The sequence below is a fragment of the Citrus sinensis genome, chromosome 2, assembly GCF_022201045.2.
Source record: "Citrus sinensis cultivar Valencia sweet orange chromosome 2, DVS_A1.0, whole genome shotgun sequence".
Lineage (NCBI taxonomy): Eukaryota > Viridiplantae > Streptophyta > Magnoliopsida > Sapindales > Rutaceae > Citrus > Citrus sinensis.
The window spans coordinates 25,346,061-25,371,546 of NC_068557.1; the positions used below are offsets into that span (position 1 = coordinate 25,346,061).

The 25,486-nt window shown below is 36.6% G+C and overlaps 4 protein-coding genes across 7 annotated transcripts; 2 read left to right on the forward strand and 2 right to left on the reverse strand.

Moving 5' to 3' along the window:
• Nucleotides 1–2,126: 2,126 nt before the first annotated feature.
• LOC102609346 (elongator complex protein 2) lies at nt 2,127–8,269 on the reverse strand. Its single transcript, XM_006468694.4, has 10 exons — nt 7,979–8,269; nt 7,734–7,821; nt 7,553–7,638; nt 7,168–7,321; nt 6,605–6,765; nt 5,829–6,506; nt 5,307–5,628; nt 4,221–4,438; nt 3,762–3,939; nt 2,127–2,951 (listed from the first exon to the last, which is right to left on the reverse strand). Exons 1-10 carry the CDS (start codon nt 8,126–8,128, stop codon nt 2,461–2,463), a joined length of 2,526 nt encoding a protein of 841 aa, XP_006468757.1. The 5' UTR covers nt 8,129–8,269; the 3' UTR covers nt 2,127–2,460.
• An 828-nt stretch (nt 8,270–9,097) lies between these two features.
• Nucleotides 9,098–13,841, forward strand: LOC102609057 (uncharacterized). 4 transcript variants are annotated; one of them, XM_015527315.3, is made up of 9 exons: nt 9,103–9,586; nt 9,703–9,780; nt 10,327–11,037; nt 11,214–11,316; nt 11,975–12,066; nt 12,198–12,372; nt 12,942–13,112; nt 13,212–13,312; nt 13,425–13,841. In XM_015527315.3, exons 1-9 carry the CDS (start codon nt 9,275–9,277, stop codon nt 13,485–13,487), a joined length of 1,806 nt encoding a protein of 601 aa, XP_015382801.1. In that variant the 5' UTR covers nt 9,103–9,274; the 3' UTR covers nt 13,488–13,841. The 4 variants fall into 4 exon arrangements, 3 of the variants coding, with proteins under 3 accessions (XP_015382801.1, XP_006468756.1, XP_015382804.1); XM_006468693.4 differs by having other exon boundaries at nt 9,105–9,586; nt 11,966–12,066; XR_003063981.2 differs by lacking the exon at nt 13,425–13,841 and having other exon boundaries at nt 9,098–9,586; nt 11,966–12,066; nt 12,971–13,112.
• Nucleotides 13,842–14,090: 249 nt separating this feature from the next.
• LOC102628880 (auxin-responsive protein IAA32) lies at nt 14,091–16,957 on the forward strand. Its single transcript, XM_015527255.3, has 4 exons — nt 14,091–15,225; nt 15,536–15,781; nt 15,887–15,995; nt 16,110–16,957. Exons 1-4 carry the CDS (start codon nt 15,081–15,083, stop codon nt 16,153–16,155), a joined length of 546 nt encoding a protein of 181 aa, XP_015382741.1. The 5' UTR covers nt 14,091–15,080; the 3' UTR covers nt 16,156–16,957.
• Nucleotides 16,958–18,076: 1,119 nt separating this feature from the next.
• On the reverse strand, nt 18,077–20,984 carry LOC102608765 (receptor protein kinase-like protein ZAR1). Its single transcript, XM_006468692.4, has 2 exons — nt 19,265–20,984; nt 18,077–19,143 (listed from the first exon to the last, which is right to left on the reverse strand). Exons 1-2 carry the CDS (start codon nt 20,736–20,738, stop codon nt 18,473–18,475), a joined length of 2,145 nt encoding a protein of 714 aa, XP_006468755.1. The 5' UTR covers nt 20,739–20,984; the 3' UTR covers nt 18,077–18,472.
• Nucleotides 20,985–25,486: the final 4,502 nt, after the last annotated feature.

Below are 25,486 nucleotides of genomic sequence, written 5' to 3' on the forward strand. Positions count from 1 at the left end.
TCTGCTAGGTGTGTTTGGTTAATTGTTTTACATCGTCTTCGAGTTAAGGATTGTGAAGAACTTCATTTAACCTGTGAAGAACTTCATTTCCAGTTTAGAATTGCTGCAGCCCCCCTAACTCTGTTGCTGTTTCCTTCTGCACTTGATTCAGTTTCCCCACCGGTGCATCATTGATGCCAAATGTAACTTCTTGGTGCGGATTCAATCTTTTCATCGCAATGAATGATTGGACATTATCATATACAAAGATTTTCTTTATCTGAATAGGTAAATTTCATCTCTCAGAACTGTAATATAGCGCCTAGAAATTCCTGAAGATGAGAATGATCTTTCATTCTAGTGCAACCAATTCTTATCGATTTCCAAGTTTTCTGCCAAAGTCGTTATTTCTTTCGCTAGGATTATGGTCATCATCTGCTTTAGAGCTTAGCACAGGATCACATGGATTGTTACATGCCCCCAATTCAGCTCTCATTTCTTTAACGGAAACAAAATCATTGGAACATGAAGACTCACCCACCGGCCGAAGTGTGATTCAAGAATGATCAGAGTCACGTGGGAGGACCAAATGCAATGCATGTCCTAGATTGGGGACCTTCTCCAACCCAAGGTCATGAAAATGACAACCAATTATTTGATTTTATTTTGAATGGGATATCAGCCTTTACCGAAACTCAACAAGTGTTTGGAAGAGCAGGAACATGAGATAGGGGGCATGGGCGTCTGCTGGCAAGCTAAAAAGTTGGATCTAAAAAGGAAGGAAATAATACAATAGTAACATCGACAATAACCTTATCAGATATTTTTTTGATTTTCCCTTCCGTCAATCAATCGCCGGTAATCAGTCCAAACACTACTCATAAGAAAGTACATAATAAGAGAGAGTTCCGTGGTCCCATTTTTTTAAGCGACCCTCTTCACGAATTCCATCTTTTATTGATTCTATGAATATTCATAATGGATCGGAATTTGAACCGCTCAGAAGGATTGAGAAATTCAAATTGAATAGTTTGTAACTTTTTAACGATTGAATTTATTTTCTTCTAAAAATTGACTAGGCGACAAACTTTGGTTCTCTCTGGCCACATAACATAATAAAACCGTCCCATTGTTTTGACGCTGGGGCTCATAGATTTACCCATATCATTATGTGATAATATATACGCCCCCCTGATTTTCATGTGTGTACAGTCTGACACAACAGGAGACAACTACTTTTTGATTCTTGTTTGAAGTTTTCTTTTGTTTTTGTTAGTGCTAACTTATGTTAAATTATGTAGTAAATGTACGAGGTTAATGCGTGTTTGTTTTTCGAGATGTGAGAGTTTCGGCCTTCAGGTTGTTTTTATTTGGATGATGAGGCCAAATCACACGTGATTTTTAGCTAATTCTGCGAAGCATCTACGTGCATCCACTCTTCTCTGTCTTGGGTCCTATCCCAGCGAGGACAAGGTCATAACTCAATAAGTTGTGGTTTTCAACTATTCAATGTTAGGCCGTGTCCCTAACGTTCTTGTTCTGCATATGCAACATTTTGTAATTATCTCGTCGATTAAGTTAAAACGCTAAATTGCTTAATTAAATGTATGGCATTGTCTAGATCAGAATCAGAATTTGAATTTTCTGTTGTCCGGATTGTAATGGTTAAGATGAGTAAAAAATTCAGTGAGATTAAATTATAAAGGGGGTCAAACAACAATAAGAAATTTGTAAAAACTCTAAAAGAAACTTGTTAGAGTAGGGAAATGATTCATGCGTGTATCGTTTCATCATAGAACCTTTCGAAAGTGGGACAATTACATGACGTGAAGATGGATGAAACTTAACAGGAAACTTTGCCAAGGGCAAATGGCTTTTCAGTTCACACAACGGTCAATATGGAATAATGCTTGCCGCAGCTGACATTATAATATCTATAAAAAGGTGCTTATTCAATGTTCTTGACCCAATAATAGGAATGCCATATGTAGGACCGAATGCATGCTCCATGGCCACGCCCATAATGAGAAAAGCACGATAATATAATATGATGACACACATGGAAAATTCTTAGATTCAAGGTAGTAGATACTAACGTATTTCAAACACCAGAATTTTCTGCTTGTCTGTATCGGCAAGTAGCTATATTCTCTCAAAAATTTATATGAAATGTCAAAATTGACAAGTCACAACACGTAGCAGATTAAATCTGCAATATGTGTGAATCCTTAGTTACAACTTGTGGAAATCATGTACGCAGCCATCGAACCAGGGGACCATGAAAGATAGTTCTATCTAAATTTTCCAAGTTCAACCAGGGGACCATGAAAGATAGATCTATCTTTTTTCCAAGTTCAATAAAAGAGGCGTGTCTCAAGCGTCTACTACAAAGAATTTCATTTCTTCAACAAATGAGAGAATTAGCCCATACGCACAGATGTCAAAATTTTGTCTGTGGATACAAAATAATTATTCAACTAATCAAACATTAACCTGAAAAACTCTTACAGTATTGTCGGCTCCGCAGGAAGCAAGTTGCATCATCCTGGAATTTTTGGGCTTCTCATAGGTTTTCCAGGCCAAGCGGTTCACTGCAGCAACATGGCACGTGAAAGGATCAAATCTAATGACGAGATTAGCAGTACTGGGTGCTGTTGTGCTACCATCATCAGTTCTATTAACGGAAATACTACACAGTTCAATAACTCCACTTTCCATTCCCACTGCAAGAAACCCATGATTCTTCTGACGATCAAGACCGACCCATGATAGGGCAGTGACACTGCTGTTGAATGGTGGCAAAGCCAGAATCTGCTTAACTGAAGATTTGTTTTCCACAGCCCAAATCTTAACTGTTTTGTCTCTTGAACCAGTTGCGAATTCATGACCAAATGGGTTCCAAGAGCATGACCAAATTATTCTTTTGTGAGCCTCCTGCCTTGCTATAAGCTGATAGTCTATTTCACCAGTACCTAACGGAAAACAAGAAACATTGAATAATTAGTCTTTCATACATTTCCATCACAGAACACTTTATGAAAAGCGATGTTCATTCACGCAGAGTGATCGGGAATGGTGGTAAATATTTCCCATCATGAATCCAAAAAATTCTCCCTTTTGACTAGTTGACCTCCACATTAAATTTCATATCGCCATGGAGTTGCATATTGATCTCCAATGAGTTTCTTAGGAAGTAGAGTTCATGATAGATAGAGAAGTCACATGAAAATAATTACAGCTACCATGACAACTAGAGATCCCAGTAGTAGGGATAATTCCAAAAAGAACAGAATGAGGTTCTGGCACCTAAAATTGTAATATTTTTTTTTGTTCTCTGCCTTTTATCTTTGAAAGGAAATAACCAAATGAATTTGTTAAGAGTTAAAATCTATTGTTGGGCTCTTAGTTATACTATCATCTAAAGCGTTAGGAATTAATTATTTCTCAACATGGTATTAGCTAGTTTGACTAATTTCATGTTGAAATCAACTCAGTATTTCTATTAAATTATAGCAAGATGAGTTTATACTAGCATTTATATTTGTGTTTAATCGACATGAGAATCCATTACTCATTATCTTGCGCACAACAGAGATTATGACATGAGTTTCCCAGAATTGTTATCTCGTTATGTTAAAGTTACAAGATATCTTTTCAAAGAAAGCTTCATTAAATGAAAATTTGAGTATGAGACATTAAAATTCACTGGTGGGCTACAAGCAAACTGAAGAAGATGCAAAATTATAAGAGAATCTCTAAAGAATAGAAAGAATTTACAGTACCTGTCCTTCGAATTGCAAAGACAGAGAATTGCCGGTCTCTTGAGACAGACAAAAGAAGATTATCATCATGAGAAAACCTGATCTGTGTTACTGTTAAGCTGTGAGACTGCAAGCGACCCATTGCTTTCCATGAACCCACTTCCCATAGCCATATTTCTGCCGCTGCAGTTGATTGAGCCTACACGATATGTAACAAATAAGAGTAGCAATATACACATTGCATATACAATTCCACCACAGCCAATATGATGCATTAGAGTGAAAACAAAACTAGAAACTGCTGTCTATTCATAGCTGACTTTGAGTGATTTGAAGGGGAGTCGGGTAAGAAAATAGAAATTAGCACCACCTTAATGCACTCTTAAATTGCAAAACTTCCTGCAAACGTAATAGTCTTGCGTGCTTATGCATGCTTTAATTAGAGCACAAATTAACAGCTACAAGAAAGACGTCATATACCTTACACGATGAAGCAACAAGCTTCCCCTGGTGGTCACAACATAATGAGAACAGCTCATTCCCATGACCATAAAGTTTATGTGACTCTGGCCACAGCGTATGCCATGCCAACTGATCTTCAATGGGAGGCTCAGTGAACACAGCTGGAACTGCATCTGGGACACTTTCAAGGGTGTCAAGACCATCATTCCCATGTCTTTCCACCGTCTCACGTGTAGCTGCATAAGCCACTGGCTCATTAGATATTTACATTAGAAGTCATCAATACTGGCTGATAGTCAATGAAAAACAAAAATCTATTGCCTACAGAAACGAAGCAAAAGTGATAACATATTATGTGTTCTTTTAAGTACTGAAAAGCATGTTTCTGAAACAAGTTGACATTTCCAGTTTTCTGGTTTGCCATAGGCAAAGATTATGGTCTTAATATATGCATTCATGATGCTGTTAGTGAGACAGTAAAACTTCTATCTTAAAAAGAGTATCATGTTTGGCTACAAAATGGTCTCAACTGCCAAATCTGCCTAAGAACCCCCCCCCCCCCCCCCCCAACAAAACCGTTCCCAATAAATCAAGCTTTGGTTGGTACATGAACCCTTTATAGCTCTTCAAATAAGCCTTTCCCGACGCTAAAGCACAAAAGGTATACTTTTGCCTGCATCATACTTTCTCCTATAGCACTAAATCACCCCAGATCTCAAGGCAGAGCTGAGAACTGTAACCCTCTGCATGATGGTCCAATAAAAGGATCAAATAACCTTCTGGCAACCTTCTGACTCCTCTCAAACGGGTAATATTAACCTTTCTTCAAAGTAGGAGATGATATTAAGAAAGGACTCATACTGCAAGTGACACTTCGCGGTCTCTCCCCATTAGGTTATGCACCAAATGGAACAAAACAATTTGCTAATCCACAGAATAATCTGAAAGGCATGAACTATGAGCTGGGTAAAATGAGAAAAATGCGAAGTCCTAAAAGACTGGATCAGATTTGCATCAATTAATATGAAGTCCAGTTGAAAAATCCCAAAAAAGCTCCAAAAAATCGTGACAAGCCAAATTTATCAGAGAGAAAGAGAAACTTGCCATTTACATAAATAGGCTTCTGCGATAGCCCGAGAGCAGACATATTAGCTCCTAAAATCTGAACATCTACTTGGAGATCTTCAGGAAAACTAGACTCCTGAGAAGTGCCATGATTTAACGTCTTCAGAAAAGACAAAGGAGCTTCAAAGACTCTGGCAACTTTCTCATCAGCTCCACTAACAAAACGATGGTTTCCCTTTCCTTGAATTATGGTCACACAATTAATATCATGACCATGAACTTGAGGGCGTGCAACTTCATGCCAGGAGTTTTCACCCATGAGAGAAGCTACATTTTTCCATGGAGCAAAAACACGAGTTGTCTGCAATTGTAGATTAATGAGTCTATAATCACTATCAGGACTCAAGATTAATTGGATTCATCCAAAAAGAAACTAAATAAAAAAGATCAACCTCTGGAATTTGAAATGCTAAACACGAAAGAAATCAACCCAATTGACTAGATTTGTAAAGATATGTTGGTAATTTCTCAAAAGAGAGCCCTCATAAAGTAATCACTCACCTGGTCATGACTAACTGACAGCAAGTAATCACTAGACCTTGACCATGAAATATCCATCACAGCAGCAAAGTGCCCAGAAGGAACTTTCTGTGGTTGCCAATTATCTATGTCAACACCAACATTTCTCCACAGATGGAATGCTCCACCATATCCATGCGCCAAAATAGAACGTCCATCTGGGCTCCAATGGCCACCATAAAACCCTAGAGCAGAATGACTTAATTCTCCAACAGTGACTACATTCATCCAGATACCAGTTGTCTTTTCAGGTTGCCAGATCATCATTGTCTTGTCCATAGAAGCAGATAAAATACTTGACGGTTGTTGGCAGGAAACCCCATCAGAAGGTGCAGTTGAAGGAGGTTCCCACTGCACTGAGTACACCCAATCCTCATGGCCAATTAGAAGAGATTCCACAGATACTTGGTAAGATGATGATCCGGCTACAAGGACAGGACCTTCAATGTACGAAGCCAGGCTTATTACCTCTTTCCTGTATGTACTCTGGGTGTTGGCTGAAGAACCTCGTAGAGCCAACTTCCAAATTCGTATTACCTTGTCCTGAGATGAACTCACAAGTAGGATGCTGATTGCTTCACCACTTGTGCATACAGGTAATGAGAAGTCCAAACTTCGGATCCAATCTGTATGCCCTTTTAATTCACAAGCACGAACAAACTGGAAGCATAAACAAAATAACCACATAATATCTGAATGCCGTAGGAAAAATGCATGCAGGAAATTACATGGTAATTTCTTAATTTGAAGTTAAATACCTTTCCCGTTCTCTGCCCACGGTAAAGATGAATCTTGTTATCCAACCCCCCCATGGCCAGGACCAAATGATTGGTGTTTCCTGGCAACTCTGCCAAAGAAAGCGCCACCATAGCCTTCGAACCAACACATAGTGATTCCAGACATGACAACTTACAGTCACCTAAAGGAAACAGAGGCAGTATTTTTAGTGTTTCAGTTAGCAAACATGCCCAGCATGAATATTTGAACAAAACCAAGTATCCCAGCAAAACACAGATGATGATTGATATCAAATAACAGCATAAACTACTAATTGATCTTGAGTTCAAGCATTGTAACAATTTAAAGTTACATACAAACTCTGCACCTTAGTTGACACACAGCAACCAAGACTTTTAGGGTAAATGCTTAACCAAAAGTGAAAAGTGCAGAAAAAACATAGTAAAAACGGAAAAATGTTTCCAACAATCCAACCATCAATCAATGTTGTAGAATAGTGATCGAAAAAACTTGCATTACCCAACTGAAACTGAAATAATTACATTTAGTGCAAATGGAAAAGGAAGAAAACATAATGATTTACCTCCTGGAATAGATGGGAAGACCACTTCCCAAATATGAACTGCACCATCAGAAGAAGTAGATGCGAAAACTGCCTCACTTTGTGAAACCATAATTCCAGTAATGCAAGTAACACCCTTCTTATGTGATTGTGGCAATTGTAACACATGCCTCCACTGTAAAGGAGAAAAATAAAAACATACAACAATACTTACAAAGAATATTACTCAGACAAACTGTTAAGATAGCAAAATAAATTAATAATGGTTTGCATCTCTTCAAGTGAAAGACTTTGACAATTGACTAACACTTTGATGTAGCAGAAAATGAAACAGAAAAGAAGAACGGTCACATAGCTTTCAGTTTAAGATATTCTAAAGACAGAATACAATGGCACATTAGAATACCTTTTTGTCAACCAGTGATAATTCCCACAGAATAATTACACCATCAGTATCTCCAGAAAGCAGATAATGGCGCTCCAAATGTTTAGCTGTAAACACACTCATTAACCTAAACTTCTAAAGAAAAGATTTCGTACATAAAAGCAACGATTTTTAACGGAAATAAAGGAAAAAAAAATTATACCTTTGAATGCAAACTTAGTACTGGGAAGCCAGTGGGTGCAGTTGACAGAAGCCTTATGACCCGGAAGTGTAGTCAAAATCTGAGCAGTCTGTAAAAGTAAAACAAATATCTTGATATTAAGTAACAATAATAATAATAATAATAATAATAATAATAATAATAATAAGATAGATGAGTTTAAAAAAAAAAAAGATAGACGAGTTTAAGGCAAAGAAATGAAAAAATTAAAGTGGGGTAGTGCGGACCTTGGGACAGAATATGGAGACGGCGTTTTGGGCACCGAAAGAGACCAAACCAGAGGCGCCCCATGATACGTTATTGACAATTCGGTTGCAGCCTGCTCCTATGAACACTCTGTTTACATCTACTTCATTAGCAGTGTCATTCGATGACATGACTTTTAAACTTGCAGAGAGAGTGTTTTAGTGACGGCTCTGTGCTTTTCGTTTGCTTGTATCAGAAGGCGGCCCCAGCTGCTGAAACTCTGTTTTCTGCGTAGTTGAGCTTCAGCGAGAGGAAGGAAGACGAAGGTGTGGGGGAATAATAACAACTTCAATTTACGAAGGCAGTTTAGGACATTGGATTGGGCTATTCGGCCCAAAATATTTGGATCGCAGTAGCCCAGCAAGCGTGAAAATTGAAAAATACAAATTTTAAAAATAAAAATAAACAACCTTTATAAAACTGACGAAATTTTGACACATTGACTTAAGTTTTAATAAAATAAAAGAAAGAATTACAATTTTTGCTAATTAAGAGTAAAGTGATGATCAATTTTAAATAATTGAACTTTCACTTATTCTAATGGCTACCAATTTATTGTATAGATGATAAGATGTTATTCTATACTAGGGTTGGCAATGAGACGGGATGAGATGAGATTTACCAATCTCAGTCCCGTCCCGTATATATAAATGAGATGAAAAAATATCTCACTTCCGTTCTTATATATTTTTTTGGGATAAAAATTATGTCACGATTCCATCTCAAAAGAAATGGGATCCTACGGAATCTCATTATGATTGAAAAAAATATTTCATTCTTAGTCGACAATGAGACGAAATGAGACAAAATTTGTCAATCTTACTCTCGTCCTGTATATGCAAGTGAGATAAAAAAAATCTCATTCCCGTCCTTAAATTTTTTTTATGAGACAAAAATATATTACAATCTCATCTCAAATGAAATGGAATCCCACAATATCTCATCCTATCAGAAAAAATTATCATATACTTTTCTAAAATTATAATTTTTTTTTGTAGAAATGTTTAAATTACATAATAATATAACTTATATTAATTTGACAGGAGTGTGCCTGTGCACTAATACAAAAGTTGAATCGATTTTACCGATACAATTTTTGGTTGACCAAAGGCTATAGAGAAAATAGAGAGCCGCCGAATTTTGACGACACCTGTGGCGTACTACCAACCGACGCAAAGCAATTGAAGCAAAGCACCGAATCAAAGGCACCTCCATCAAATCTTTGGGAAAAAACAAAAAAAAAAAAACACAAACACAATCATAAGACAAAAACGCAAATGGCAACAACGACTGCAACACTTTACCACCAATTGCCATCCGATATTCGTCTTGCGACTTGCACGCTCTTCCGCTCTTTTAACCACCGCCACCTACTCATTCCCCAGTGGGCCGGCGCCTTGCGTTGTCCGCATTTCTCTCGCTCCACGACACCGTTTCGACTTTTAGCTTTTTCCACCAACGCGAATGAACCGTTCGTCGAGAAAGTTTCGGATAAACCGCCGATATGTTCGGCCGACGAGCTCCATTACGTCTCCGTCGCTAACTGCGACTGGCGACTCGCTCTTTGGCGCTACAATCCTCCGCCGCAGGTCCGTTTCACATCGTAACATTTCTATTTATTCATTTTTTTTCTTAAATTTTGTTTAAAGTTATAATTTTTGTTTTGATGAAACTTATGTTTCCATTTTATTGGAATTATTTATAGGCGCCAACAAGGAATCATCCGCTGTTGCTTTTGTCTGGAGTGGGGACTAATGCTATTGGTTACGATCTTTCTCCTGGAGTGAGTTGTAATTTATAACATGTGAACATCAACTTGTCTTACCTATATTCTGCTCTGGAGAATTTAATGTTATAGTTATAAACCACGACTATTACACTACTAACTAGTATTACTGTGCATTTCCCAAAAAAAAAAACTAGTATTACAGTGATAGTATGGTAGTGTTTGTAAATTGTAACCGTTTTGTTTCAAAGTACATATAACTACTCAAGTGTTTGGTTTGGTAAGAACCCAATTATTATGGCAGCTCAACATATCAAAATTTAGGATTCAAACTTGTACTGTTCAGGGGGAAAAAAAATGATGAAATTAGTTTATAATTTATGCAGAATGAGAAAAGGTATCGAATTTTTTAGAATCTCACACAATCAAGGATTTTGTTTGTTGTGCCTTTTGTTCCTTTGCTTTTTGGGTATTGTTTTTATATGAAGTGGGTTCATAGTGATTTGATGTTGTCATTTTCTACTCGATGCTTTTTGTCTAATTAATGTTGTGTATATCTGCTTAGACTTAAACCTGATAGTAATGCTAGTGATACATTTGCAGTCTTCGTTTGCACGGTACATGGCTGGCCAGGGATTTGACACGTGGATCCTTGAGGTTCGAGGTGCTGGGTTGAGTGTGCGGGGATCAAATTTGAAAGAAGCGCAGCAGTCTGCCCATGGAGTATCTGAACAGATGGAAGCTGTCGCTAACAGTACAACCAGTGAAGCTTTTGCTAAGAGTGCAACCAATGGAGTTTATTCTGCAGATCCGCAATTGACTGATTTCCCTGGTGCCTTGTCAGATTCCAAGATTTCTCCTGTCAAAAAAGAAGATGACTTGACACGGTTAGCGACAGTATGGGATGAATCAAAGTTGGTGACAAAGTTGACAGAAACATTTATGAGTTTGTCAGAAAGACTCTCTGGCTTTCTCAGTGAAAATCAATCTAAGATAATGTCTGCTAAATTATTTGATCAAATATCCAAACTTTTGGAAGATTCTCAGTTGTCTGAAGGCTTTAACGAGATAAGGGGGAAGCTTTCAAGCTTGTTGGAAAGAAGGCAAAGCTCCGCTATTGCTATTCAAATCAGAGATCTGAGTCAAAACCTTGTAAATATGATTGAAGAAGGTCAACTGTCTGTTTCACCTCAGTTGTTTGACTTGCAAGAACGTCTGTTTTCAACAATAGATGATTTTCAGAAGCAACTTGATCTGATTGTGCGATATGACTGGGATTTTGATCATTACCTAGAAGAAGATGTTCCTGCTGCGGTGAGGTGACATTTTATCATGCTGGAATTATAATATGGTTGTTTGGTTCTGTCTTACTCTACTTTTGCCAGTTTTAATCAGAACTAAATATACCAGTTTTGGGCTATATAATATGTAGGTCTAATATATGTACTCTTTGCATTTTGAATTAACATTCTCATATCTTATTGATGTAGATGGAATATATAAGGGCACAAAGCAAGCCAAAGGATGGTAAGCTGCTAGCAATTGGACACTCCATGGGCGGTATCTTGCTTTATGCAATGTTGTCAAGATGTGGTAAGATACCATCACTTGCCATTTCTAATGATATTACTATTACCTAGTCATAATAATGCATAAAGAATAAGTCTTTTTTTCTAGGGGGGAAAAAGATATATCTGATTGAGAAAAGCAATATTTTTTATTGGTTACATCATATGATTTATGTGTCCTGACATTCTAAATGTTATTAATATTTCTTATGTATAACTCTAATCGCTTTGCCCTAGGCAGCCTTCCGCACAAAACAAACCCCCACCCCCCTCCCTTTCCCCCTTTTTCCAGCTTGCAGCTCTCTTTGCCATCCTTTTTTTTTTTTTTTCTAATGACTTGGCTCTTAGATTGTCTTTAATTATCTATTTAGCATTGTAAATGGATTTTTATTTCTTATTAGAAAATAAGCTGTTTCATTACCGCTGGGAATGCTTCAGTGTCAAGCTGAACTTTAAGACTGATACTTTATCACAGCTTTAAGAATGGTGACTCCCTTGAAACTTCAATACTCACACTCTGCACATGTTTATGGTGCAGTTTCCCTGTTATTTGTCATTTGGGCACTATAGATGATGGAGTAACACAGCATTTGGAAACTTTATGCTGATAGTTTTGTTTTCTTCAATTTTGTATTCACCAATTATATACTTATTAAACAGTTTCATCTCATAAGGTTTTGAAGGAAGGGAATCTAGATTGGCGGCTATTGTTACCTTGGCATCATCTCTTGACTACACTTCTTCAAAATCGACACTTAAATTGCTCTTACCCCTCGTAAGTGGTTGAAAAAAATATATTGTTTTATGCATAAAGAAAGCGTTTGTTGGTGTCTGAAAAACTTACATGTAGAGTTTTAGGAGATTAGCCCTCATTGAGATAACAATGTCGAAGTTACTTGTATACAGGCTGATCCAGCTCAGGCGCTCAATGTACCTGTTGTACCTTTAGGGGCGTTATTGACAGCTGCTTATCCTCTTTCATCTAGTCCCCCGTATGTCTTTTCTTGGCTTAATAATTTGATATCAGCAGAAGACATGATGCATCCAGAGTTGTTGAAAAAGCTTGTCTTGAACAACTTCTGTAAGTATGATTGTGCTTTCTCGACATGACATGCAAGATTTATCTTTGTGCACAAATATGGATAGCATGCACATCAGGGTAGATACTGTCACATATGTGTTAAACATCAGTAGTTGGTATTCATTAATGGGCCACAACACTTAACTCACCCACAATACTTAACTCACTAGAATGGTTTGAGATTATTATTTTAGGCCAGCAGATTTCACTGAGGTCTAGCATTTCTTTCTACAGCTGAATGTTTCCTTTGAGTATCTAAAGTACTATTTTATATTTTGGAAAATATTTATGGACCACTCCTAAGGTTTGATGTAAATACTAGCAGATGCGGAGTTAAAGTTACCACTTTTATAGAGGCTCACAAATTCATGAGAGCCTTTTGAACAAATTTGAAAATTCCAAGAACTCACAGGATGCAAACTCTGTGTCCAACAAAGAACTTTGACTTTTAAAGGCTTTTTGTTAACTACAGTTATTTTATTAATTAGTGTACAGAATCTAATGCTTTACTTCCCTCTTATTTTGGTGCCTCCTGAGTTTGACCTCATAAATTTAAATATTATCGGTAGGTACTATTCCTGCCAAACTTATCTTGCAGCTTACAACAGCTTTTCGAGAGGGTGGGCTGCGTGATAGGGGTGGGAAATTTTTCTACAAGGACCATATACATAAATGCAACATCCCTATCTTAGCGATTGCTGGAGATCAGGATCTTATTTGCCCACCAGAAGCTGTAGAGGGTATGTTTTAACTACCATACAGAATATGCATGCACACGTTAGTCTTTCTTTTAGGAGATACTAATTTCTCTGCTTGCTGCTTCTCATGATTTGAACCAGAAACTGTCAAGCTCCTTCCTGAGGACTTGGTTACCTATAAAGTTTTTGGCGAACCCAGCGGTCCACATTATGCTCATTATGATTTGGTTGGAGGACGGATGGTATGCAGTTCTTTCTTACTCCTATAAAATTTTGCAGGAAAAGATCGTCGCTCAAGCTTGATAGTTATTTCCTTAGCTGCACGTATTAAATTTCCCTTCTCTGAAATTGCAGGCGGTGGAGCAAGTTTATCCATGTATAGTCCAATTTCTTGGTCGTTATGACTCAGTATCATGATCTAGGTCACAGACCTTCATTTCTGTTTCGGGTAGCAATACTCGTCCTAATGGCATGCATATCTTTATCCAGTTTTTAATTTGGTTCCGGATCGTGACAATGTGTACTCTATTTAGCAATTGATGCCACTTATGTGGTAAATGTATACCCGCTTTTTCTGCCATGATGCTCAAAGCATTATGGTGAAGGACCTCCAAAGAAAGGGAGAGAACGTTTGCTTACCAGGTTGTACTTTAAAATCGAAAATGAAAGAAAACTGTAAAAAATAGGGTTTCTCCAGTCGTCTTAAAACTGTGTAAATTAAGTGAAATTGGTTACGGAGCTCTGCATGAAAATTTTGATTATTGCTGGGCCTGAAGCTGTATACCAGATTGTGTAGTTATGGAGTCGTCATGTATCTTTTTATCTGCCTTTTTTTTTTAATAAAAATAAAGCGAACATTTCTTTTTTCTTTTTTTAATTTTTAAGAATGTAATGTTAAGTTTGGAAGATGTAATCGAACACTTGAAACAGGTAATAGAACTCTTAAAAAATGTGACGGAAATTTTTGTGGATGTGCAACATTATAACATGGAAATTTTAGAGTGACCTGTTGAATTTAATAGGATTTTCCATTCACCAGGTTGAATGTAAACTCGATCCTGATTTTAAAACCTATCATAATTAGATGATAGGTTTTAGGGCATGGACAATGGACGCTACTACTATTATCTTGATAGGGGGAAAACAAGAAGGGAAAGGGAAGAGAAAAGAAAACTTGTTTAGTGCAGAGCAGTGCAGTTATGTGCGTTTGGATCTCTGGTTAAAGCAAACTGCTCTAATCTCTACGGCAGGGCGGTGTGGGGTGCCTGATTCCTTACGAACAAATGTCTCCTTTGAGAGTGGCACTACATTGCTGTTTGAGAGAGACCATCTAACTGAATAGATGTGACAGAGAAACTACTGCATTAAGCATTTGATAACATTTTTTTTCTTTTTTCAAATAAAAACGATGAAATATATAATTGCTTTATGCTTGGTCATGAAATGTTGTCACAATGTAATGCAGTTCCTCTTTGGAGGATTTTTGAGTATGCAAAATTTTGAGTTGTAGAATTATTATTAGACTACATCTGTAATACTTCAAATGTACTTGCTCTGTGTATTGTGGCTTGTTTAGTATAAGCAATTGAATTTGAATCTTCATTATGCACTGGCAGGTTGCCCACTTTTGGTCACCAGTGGATGTCTGCCTGAAAAGCAGAAACAAATGTAGTAATGTTGGGTTGCAGGATCCAAACCAACTTTTGTTAAAATCACTTTGGCCATCCCTTGTTCTCCTGTTTTTTAGTTAACTTGCTTGTGTATCACCATGTTGATAGTAGCAGACTACCAGAAGAAGATAAGCAACATTAAATGATTGATAATGGGAGAAACCCTCCACTTATCTTCCATGTCTCTCTTTTGGTCCCCACTTTCGTTTCGGATTTGTAGATTCAGTTATATATTTCACTTGCTTGTCATAATATAAATAGCTGCCTCCAGTAATAGTTAGCATCATATCATTCTGCCTTGGCTGACAACACTGACTCAGTTGTTTTTCACGGTATTCCGATGGATTCGAATGCTTCAGGCTTCCTTCTCAAACCTTCAACTTTTCACTCAGTTTACAATCAAGCCAAACAAGATGATGGTGCTATTGATCTCGGTCTCAGCCTGAGAACTTTTCAACCCGAGGCCTATCATCCATCCGGACATAGTATGCCTTTACATTTTAGTTTGCATTTCTAGCCTTTTCGTCCCATGCATTGGGAAACTGATGCCCGTTAAAAAATCAAGGGCCTTGTTCATTCTAACATTAGGAAATAGTATGCATAATTTGTAAGTTGCATCATATTCATGCATTGGTTGTTCGGGAAGCTGAATGAGTAAGAAAAAAAGAAGGCTTAAAATCTTTCATTGGTTCTTTATAATGTTAAACAGAAGGATTTATTTATTCTCTCTTTTGTTCTTTTGGGAAAATGATTGCTTATAATGATTTAACTGAAGCTTGCATTTTACCGTGGCAGGCCTGGAGGGGTATGGTGATGATTTGATAGAATGGCCAGAGACTAATTTACAGCTGAAGAACTCAAACAGAAGATTCCAAGGGCTTGTAGAAGAAGATGTTGACGAGGAAGCAGAGGGAATCCAGAGCAAAGAGAGGTGGGCTTATGTGAAAGTTAACATGGATGGAGTTATGGTTGGTCGCAAAATTTGCATACTTGATCATTGTGGTTACTCAAGCCTAGCATGCCAATTGGAAGACATGTTTGGTAGGAATCAACTATATCTTGAGTCTCACGACCTCGAGATTTTTTCCCATTTTTCTTCTTAGAAATGAATAACATGATTAAGATTTTTTTTTTTTTTTTTGGTAGGGAGAAGTTCCACGTCTGGACTAAGGTTGTTCCAGGCTAGGTCTGAATTTTCCCTGTTGTATAAGGACGGGGAGGAGAATTGGAGGACTGTTGGTGATGTTCCGTGGACGTAAGTGCTTTAATGCTGCCAACAACTACTAACTTCTTCAATTTTCACGTTTATACCTGTTCTACTTTGGGTTGAATACAATTGTTGAACAACCTGTGTTTTGAATCCTGACAGAGAGTTTGTAGAATCAGTGAAGCGGCTAAGGATTGCACGAAATTGAGGCTCTTCGTTATGGTTCACCAAATTCTAGCCGCTTGATTTCAAGTTACTGTTACTTTTCAATGTGTTTTGAAGCATCTTTGAGAACTGACTTGACTTAAGAGTGAGGAATCAAAATTTGCAACTTCTGTGTCACAAAAAGAAAATGAGAAAATATTTGGAATCAGAATGGTGGCCAGTAAATACTGTTACAATTTGCAATCAAGTGTTATAAATTTCATACACTAGGTCATATTATTCTATGGCTGACAGGACTTTCCAAGTATATTAGAACGAATAACAACAATGAATTTCCTGGTATGATTGTCTATAAACTGCGTGAAATGAACTCGTCAATTGAGACAATCAAGATATATACCAGGGAAACCTTACAGTCATATATTCACAAAATGTAGAACAAAAATGTCAAAGATTCATAATGCTTCAGAAACTCACAATGCCACCAGACTTTGAACAAAGAAGAGATTTCAACCTAAACCGCTTGTACATTTGTGCGGAGATTTCTGTGAAACCATTGCACCTCGTTGTTGTGGTGGAATGAACGATAAGTATTCAACGATGTTGCAGATGCACAACATGCATTGCAACTGTACAGATAAATCGAATTAACCAGATGAACTTTACTGTCAAGCTGAGTTTTAATATCTAACCTCTGAGCATGGGGGAAATTTTAGGTTGCAGTAAGTTCTCCTCAGGAACTGAGATACACATTCATTAGTGAATTCTACTAAAAATTTCCCATAGAAAAGCCTATTTTGGGCAAGTTTTCGAAGTTAGGAACTCGGTATTTGATTGCCTCTTTGGAAAATAGAATGGCACCTTAGACGACCAAAACTATGGGTTAAGTGCCTACTTTCTAAAACTACAACCACAGGCCATCAATAATCAACATTCTCCGTATTCTGTAAGTTAATTATAAAGATAAAATAAGTTCAACAAATCAATCCCACAATCCCAGTTATCCTGTTTACAAGCACATGGTTTGTGACATATAAAATGACTTGCATTGATATGATACAAACATAACTCATAAGACCAACATTCTTATGCATTCCTAGAATTTGCCTCCATAAACTGAAAGTCCCGCGCTCTGGCTCCCTCATTTTGGAGTAAATCAGTATCAGCCCTTTGATTACTCAAACATTGAGACTAAGATGATCATTGATACTAAGAAATGGTAGCTGGCAGAGAATTGACCAAATACATTCAGACAAGAAAGATATGTTAAAGTCAAGACCGAGACAAATGAATCAATTATTAAATCCAATGGACAGCTAAGAATTTTCCACGCATTGCATCCTCGGGTTGGTGGACTCCACTCACCTAAATTCCCGCATCGTGGTTTGCTAGCTAGAAGATGCACCATTTCTGTTTTGACCATAACACAAGTGATTTTCACCAAAATTTAACAAAGATAAAAATTGTACTAAGGCTATTAATTTTATTAATTGAAATTAGGATAGGTTAGATAGGACAAAAGTTGCGTGAAAACAGCACCAAAGTTAAAATGTAAAGTAGAGCATCTAAAAGACAGATCATAGATGTGTCATATCAGACATAGACTATTAGCATTTCGTGAATGTGGCTGAAAGATTCGGAAACTGACTGTAGATAAGCAGATTGTCTTACTTGGCAATGCACTTCTCCTATTCACTTTTTTCACTTCCTGCCAGGATGCGAAATATGGGATGCAAATCGTTGTAATGCTGTAAGTCATAAGACAGGGACGGATACTTCCAAAATTAACTCAAAAAACACTTCCAATAATCTTCATCATCAGGTGGTTGCAGGGCCATTTCATTAGAAAATTGAATAAAGGATGAAATTAATGTGTAAGAAGTTCTTTCTTAAATCATGTGAGTTGTGAGTAGAAAATGCTTGTCATGCATTGTTTACTGAATGGTTATTATGACAAAAGGAAAGAAACAAACGAACAAACATTCAATAACTTCGCTGCCCGAGAAAAACAAAAGACAAAAGGTCTGTAATACGAGCAAGAAGAAGAATACATACTTTTACAAATATACTAAGAGCCAACTCATGCTCAGGGCAGTTACAAGTTACAGACTCTCTTAGCATGCTCTTACAGCAGACCAACATTCAGTTATCCCTTATGCATTGAGAAAGATGGGAATCCCACAAAAAAATAAAAATAAAAAGATGAACACTTTTCTTTAGAAGACAACTAGCAACATTTGTCTCCACTGCTGCAACATAATAAGGGTGCGCGTACTTTCCGATTATCTTCAAACCCCGCCCCTAGTCAGTGTAAGCAGGAAACTTCAAGCAATTGTTGAGACACAGGATTCTCTGATTTCTCAATCACTGGATACAATCAATCTGTCCAAAGCATCGGAGATATGCCTCATCGTAGGTCTCTTTTCAGGGCTGCTATGAACACAAGCCATTGCAATCTTTAGAACAGCAATAATCTCTTCTTCCTTATCAGCATCTGGAGCTAAATATGGATCTAAAACATCTGCAAGCGGCTTCTTCTCTTCAATGCAGAGCTGCATCCAGTTAACAAGATCCATTTCTGAGGATCCCACCTGGACAACTGCTGTTCTTCCAGTGATCATTTCAAGCAAAATCACTCCGTACGAGTAAATATCCCATTTCTGTGATGGTTTCACCACCTTGAGTGATTCGGGGGCCTGATAATAAGATCCCAAGTTACTTGAAGAGTTGGTCGTAGTAACCTCCAAGGACACACTCTTCTGTTGTCTTTCTTGAGGCTTCTCTGCAGGCATTCTATTAGATTGCAGTGTTGGAGACCCTCCAGCAATATTAGCAAGGCGTGCAAGTCCAAAATCAGATACGTGTGGTTCCATATTATGTCCAAGCAAAATATTGCTAGGTTTCAGATCTCCATGGACATACTTTTTGGGGCTGAATTCATGCAGATAAACCAAGCCTTTTGCAATCCCTTTTATGATTTTCACCCGTACTGACCATGGCACTGGCGTAAATGATACCATTCCTGGCTTCCCTGATTACATTAAGATAAAGATGAAAAAAGAAAATGAGGCAATCAAATAACCAAAACTCTATCTAGGAAACAAAATTATCTATCGCTGACAGTATTCACAAGAGGGTTTTGTAAAACATACCATGGAGTGCAGTGGCTAGGCTTCCATTAGGTATATAATCATATATGAGCAGTTTCTCATCAACAGACCAGTAATATGCTCTGAGAGTTACAATGTTTGAATGCCTTATCTTCCCAATTGCTTCTACTTCGGTTTGGAACTCCTTAAACCTCTGAGAGCCGCCTTCACCCAACCTTCTCACTGCTAAGGTATGTCCATCTTCAAGCACAACTTTGTATACAATCCCAATTCCACTCTTGCCAAGAACAAAAGCTGAAGCCTTAAGCAGCTCATCCAAATCAAAAGCCACCTGTGTATCCAGCGGCACAAGGTCATACTGTTCAACATTCTCTGAGAGAGTCTCTGATTCATCTTTCCTGAAGCACAAACACTCTTTTCTTCCCTTACCTCCTTTTGCATAACAATTTTCATCCTTGCCCTCGCCAAAACCACAAACCCTTGAATAGCAATATGAGAACAATAGCCCGACAAGGCAAATTCCAATTACATCACTCACAATTATAGCTACTATAGCACTCTTACTAAGCCCTCTTCCTTTTTCTCTCTTTCCTCCACCATCATCTCCATTCTCAGGTGGGTAATTATTAGGCAGAAACGGATATGAAGCTGGTGAACTTGCACCTGGAACATCTGAAGAACAAGGGTTCTTCAATGGGGGCCCACAGAGCCTGGGGTTCCCAATAAATGCAGTCGGTCCTCTATTCATTAGAGCACCATTTTGGGGTATCGGTCCACTCAAATTGTTATAAGTTAAATCAATGTATACCTTCTCAGGAAGATTTCCTAAGCTAGCTGGAATTGAACCACTAAAGAGATTATGGGAAAAATCAACAGTTCCTTGCAAACTAGACAAATTTCCCGTGTTACTTGGAATCGAACCATTGAATTTATTGAATGAAAGATTAAGTTTTTCAAGTGAAACCAAACCACTACCAAACCCATTTGGCAAAGGACCAGTGAAATTATTTTGACTAAGATCAAGAGCTTTCAGTCTCTTGCATTGCACAATTGACACAGGTAATGACCCATTAAAGAAATTCTGAGACAAATCCAAAATTTGAAGGTACTTAAGCTTGCCAATCTCATTCGGCACAGACCCAGAAAAGGAATTCCCATAAAGAACCAAACTTTGGAGCCCTTGTGCTTCAAGAAGCTCAACAGGCAAGCTACCAAAAAACATATTATTCCTTAAATTTACATGACGAAGATCAGTCAAAGAGCCTAAGGCAGAAGGAAGAAACCCAAGAAGTTTCTTCTTGGGAATGCTAACAGAAACAACTCTTTGTTCCTTGCATGTAATTCCATTCCATGAACAAGGATTCTCATCAGAAGAGTTCCAGTTACTCAAAGACCCTTCGGGGTCTTCATGTACAGACTGCTTAAATGACAAAAGTGCATAGCCTTCACCATTCAGAGAATCCACAAAACCATTGAAGTTACAAAGAACAAGAAACAAAACAACCCAAAAACACATCTTTTTACAGAGAACTAGAAGAAAAGTGACCGTTGGAGAAAATTTATGAAATGCAAAGTGAACAACTTGCTTACCTTTGAAGCTGAGACTCAAGTGAGCTGAGGGAGACAAACAATGGAGGTTTAGAGAGAGAGAGAGAGAGAGAGAGAGAGAGAGAGAGTGAGGAGAGTGTGAAAGCTGCCAAAGTGATGTAGAAAAGAATGTGCGTTGAGGAATGGTAAAGTTTTTGCAGCTGAGCTAGCACCTAGCAACGCAAAGCCAAAAAGCCTTGGGAAAATAGATAATTAATTGTGGGGAAAAAAAATGAAACTGAGAAAAAAACGGAGAAGGTTGGTGAGAAATTCCAGGGGAGAAGTTTTCTTCAATTTTTTCATAACATACAATTTCTCGTGATATCTCGGTGATGGGAGCGCCCTCAGTTGCTCACTACAAGGAGCTTCTCTTGCATAAATGCAACTATAAAATTTGCATTTTGCTTTCATTATTTATTAATCATTAATTATTTAGCGATCATCTACGTGTCAATCTCACAATATGGTTCTTTCATAATGCTGTACCACACACCCAAATGCTTTACTTATTACACCATTTTTACTATCAGTGACTTATCATTTAGGCGAATATTCTGAAATAAAATTATTCATAATATTTGCTGGATATAACTTTTTTAATTTTATTGTGCTTTTATGCAAGTTTTCAGTATTTAATTATTAACACAGCTTCCCCAAAAAAAAAAATGTTTCGGTTAGTTTTCCAAAATAAAAATAGTAATATAAACTTATCACAAGCTTACTCATAATTATGTTCAATACTTGTTTAGATCAGTACAATTTTCAAATTGAGCAACAAGATGAAACCATGACAAAAAAATTTTGTCGGTCGGTAAATTTTGGAATTTGTTTAAAAAGAAAAAAGAAAAATCATTATAGAAAATTACATAAATTGACTAGAAGACTTTTTTTTTTAATCATGGTTTTATTTCTTTAACATTATTCTTTAAAATTATGTTTCACATTATGAACAATGTAACTATCGTAACAGATGCATAGATATTCAAAGGAATAAAGGAGAATATTATTATTTGCTTTTGCTAACTGTACTGTAATAGAATATAACCGCCCCCCCCCCCCCTTTTTTTTTTAAGTCCACTGCTTTAAGAGAATCTTATTCAATGCTCTTTAAACTATTTGTCCATTTTGTGGCTAACATAACAATTTTATTTTTCTTTTTTAACATCTTTTTTTTTTTTAATCAGTAGCCAGTAGGGGTAAAATGTTCAATTTAAGAGAATATATTGATATGGGTTTAAATCGAATATATGTTTAAAAAAAAAAGAAAAGAAAAGAAAAGGTGTTCGATCCCATATGAGAGCCCCACGATAATGTTATTTAGGGCAGGGGGCTGGAGCCTTACTCATTTTTGGCAACTTTCCAAATTGAAGGCGGATTATCCAATGGCCACGGTTGGAAGATGAATTGGACTGCGATGATTATCCCACATTGCCTCTGAACCGTTAAGGGGACATTGTTATGATTATGGCCATTTTTCTGTCCCTAATCCATGATCATGCATTAAAATTAAGTTATAATAATTCAGTAGAGGCGACCAATAGAAATGTGATCATAGATGGAATCTTGACCGCCGTTGATCAGAACAACTGCCTGATTTGACCAGAAAGTTAATCACCATCAAAACAAATTAGTGGTCAGTAGGTCCCTAGCAGTGTAGCTCTTGAATGTCCAACACGTGCGTGCAAAGTCACGAGATGTTAAAATATACAAATTTTTTATTCACTCTACATTAAAATAATAAATGATAAATTGAATGAATTCATCAACTCATACAGCATGTTAGAATTCGATAGATAAAAATAAATAAATTAATGGAATAAATAAGATTTTTTTTTTGAATACAATGGAATAAATAAGATTAAACGATAATGATATCACATTTATTTATTTTTAACACATTAATAGCAATTCGTAGCTGAAAACTTTTATTTGTTTTTAGAATGACAAAAAATTGAAAAATCTATAAAGCCCTCTCTAGCCAAGTGGATATGCCCATGATTACGTGTTTCGGTCTGTTCTCTATTTATAAAGACCCAGCAGAGAATGGATAATATTTAAATTAATTTTTAAGTTCATGCATCTCTAAGATTTTAAATTAGATGATTGATTAAAAAAAATTGTTTAAAAACTAAGCGGTCAAACATTAAGTCAATTTGTTCCTGAAAATTGAATAGCCATATATATATCTATAGCTTCACATTGTTTTCTTTTTTAATTATTGTTACAACCGCTCAAAACCGCACCTCTAATTAGTTAATTAATTTATTTATACTATAAAACTAAAATAGATTAAAGCTTAATTAATTAATTTATTTATACTGTACAATTAAAATATATTAAAAATTTTCTAATAAATATTTAACATAACTATATTTATAAGACTCGAACAAAAAAGTTTAGTTAAATTTAAAATAACCGCGTGTCAGCTGATCTATGCAATACATTAAAAACTATTTAAACACTTTTTTTTTTTTTTAAGAAAACTCTGTCAAATGGAGTAATATTTGATTATTATATTTTTTTATGATAAAGATATTTTGTACGTAGTAGTTCTATTCTGTTAACAACAAGAGCAACTTTCACATGCAGTCAACACACGAAAAAGTAATTGAAGTTATCGTGATACGAAAGTGAATAATATCGAAAAACATTTAGCGCTAAATTGACACGTGAACTATTGATGTAGCCGTTTGTCAGTGGGGCTCGATGGTGAACCCCACGCCAGAGCTCAGGCTTTATCCTTCACATATGGGGCTCCTAGGAACAGTTTCATTTTCTTGAAGGACTTGTTTGTGGTAATTAAATTACTCGGCTGAGAAATTTATAAATAAAGAGAAAGTTCGGGTTCGTCTCTCTCTTCTCTCTAATGTCTCGAAGCTTACAATACAGTCAGCTGTTTATTCACACTTCCACGTAATAGAAAGACCATCTTGTCCCTTTCCATTTTATTCATTTAGAACTACTACGTTCAGTATAATTTTTTCAAGATAAAGTATTCTTATTTACTCACAATTTTAATTTTTTTAAAAAAGAAAGGTTAATTTTCAAGGCGTACTTCAAGTAACATTAACAGATTTTTTGTTTTTTAGAAAAAAAAAAACAGTGACAGATTTAATGCATGCGGAGGAACAAGGACACTATCATCGAGGTTGATTATTATTATTATTATTATTCTGGGTACATGTGGTTAGGCAAAAAGGCAAGCACTAATACATCGGTTAACACGTTGTTTACTACTCTCCAGTCTCAAAATTAGAGTGCATAGCTTGTAGTCTTTCTTATACTCTTCATTATATAAACATATGATAAGGCCAATTGTGCCTTTTTTTTTATTTTCTTTTGAATTTGTTACAATTCAATAAATGTATTATACTATGAAACTATTGTGATTCCAAATACTTACATTTGTAGTATAATCTAAAAGTCTCTGTCAATCATTAGCTCCAAATATACTCCCATAATAAATAATAAAAAAGAAATTTGTCTTCCATTTTATATTTTTGAGATTGAGGATTGAGATGAATTCGTATAAAGCTCGAACCCACGCTCCTAAGCACCTCGAGGACATGAGTTAACACTCCGCAACTAGGCCCACTGGCAAGTCGGTTGTGTCTTTACAACATGCAAAAGCCTGCGGCTTGTGAATACGAACGGGGAATCAATTTTTAAAGAAGTATTTTTAGTCCTATCATGCAATTAATTAAACATTTTGCTTCTCTTTAGAGACAGACACAGGCTTCAATCTTTGGAGCCCACTTCTATTTAATTGGCAGATCAATCTGTCTCCAAACACAACGCTTTACAGCCGAAGACAATACATTTTTAAAAAAAATTAAATTCTCGAGGAGCTGAAGATAATTACTTAAATACTATATTTTCAGCACCATTTTTTTTTGGTCTAGCCATCTCATATCTGTTATGTGTCAAGTAAAACACAAACAGATCCAGAAATCTGTACAGAACAGAAGTATTTTTGTTGGAACAGAGACTAATATTATGAAGATTGCCAAGTCACCGCGGCCTGTTTTTGTTTACAGGGTTTTGCTTCTTTCTTAAATACGTTCAGTTGCGTTGAGGACCATTTTGCAAAATAATGGTACTTGTACGTGCTGTATCATTGCAGCAGCCACACGGCGTACGGTGTGGTTGAGTTAACGGATGAAAAATATTAGTACAAAGAAAAGCAGTAGAAATAATGAATGAATAGTTTACCTTTATATTTGCGAGAGCAGTAATGAGAAGAAATGCCTTTGCCAATGCTCTAAATGAAATTATCGGCCAATTTAGTGCTTTTTTTTTTCTTTTCTTTTTGAAGAAGGTATATCGAGCTGTCTAAGCTCTTTATTTTATCTTTTCAGAGCATATGGGCTATTTTCATTTGGTACCTAATTTGAGCATGATTAGAGGCAGTTTTATTTCAGCATGCCTCATTGAAATCGGATTTGGTCCAATGGTCTCCGTCCATCGCGGTGTTGGTGTCCATGCACTGATGCAAGTTGCACGTGCTCATGCCAACTACAATGGGCCCGTGGCCGAAGCATAAACCCTAAATGAGTCTGTTTAATATTCAGTTGTTATGATCTTATGACTTGAAAAGTTAATGTTCTTGTGGGGGGCGTGTGTATTTATAATTTTGAATAATATTTTTGACAAAATCAATGAAAATATTATCAGATT

What these genes read in the sequence shown, in the direction of transcription:
- LOC102628880 (XM_015527255.3), top strand. Translation starts at nt 15,081, where the DNA reads ATGGATTCGAATGCTTCAGGCTTCCTTCTCAAACCTTCAACTTTTCAC. An exon ending in CTATCATCCATCCGGACATA is followed by an intron (nt 15,226 to 15,535) that starts GTATGCCTTTAC and finishes TTACCGTGGCAG; the next exon opens with GCCTGGAGGGGTATGGTGAT. An exon ending in GTTGGTGATGTTCCGTGGAC is followed by an intron (nt 15,996 to 16,109) that starts GTAAGTGCTTTA and finishes GAATCCTGACAG; the next exon opens with AGAGTTTGTAGAATCAGTGA.
- LOC102608765 (XM_006468692.4), bottom strand. Translation starts at nt 20,738, where the DNA reads ATGTGTTTTTGGGTTGTTTTGTTTCTTGTTCTTTGTAACTTCAATGGT. An exon ending in CCTAGCCACTGCACTCCATG is followed by an intron (nt 19,144 to 19,264) that starts GTATGTTTTACA and finishes TAATGTAATCAG; the next exon opens with GGAAGCCAGGAATGGTATCA.
- LOC102609346 (XM_006468694.4), bottom strand. Translation starts at nt 8,128, where the DNA reads ATGTCATCGAATGACACTGCTAATGAAGTAGATGTAAACAGAGTGTTC. An exon ending in TACTAAGTTTGCATTCAAAG is followed by an intron (nt 7,639 to 7,733) that starts GTATAATTTTTT and finishes GTGTGTTTACAG; the next exon opens with CTAAACATTTGGAGCGCCAT. An exon ending in GTGGGCAGAGAACGGGAAAG is followed by an intron (nt 6,507 to 6,604) that starts GTATTTAACTTC and finishes TTATGCTTCCAG; the next exon opens with TTTGTTCGTGCTTGTGAATT.
- LOC102609057 (XM_006468693.4), top strand. Translation starts at nt 9,275, where the DNA reads ATGGCAACAACGACTGCAACACTTTACCACCAATTGCCATCCGATATT. An exon ending in TGCAATGTTGTCAAGATGTG is followed by an intron (nt 11,317 to 11,965) that starts GTAAGATACCAT and finishes TCATCTCATAAG; the next exon opens with GTTTTGAAGGAAGGGAATCT. An exon ending in GCTTGTCTTGAACAACTTCT is followed by an intron (nt 12,373 to 12,941) that starts GTAAGTATGATT and finishes TATTATCGGTAG; the next exon opens with GTACTATTCCTGCCAAACTT.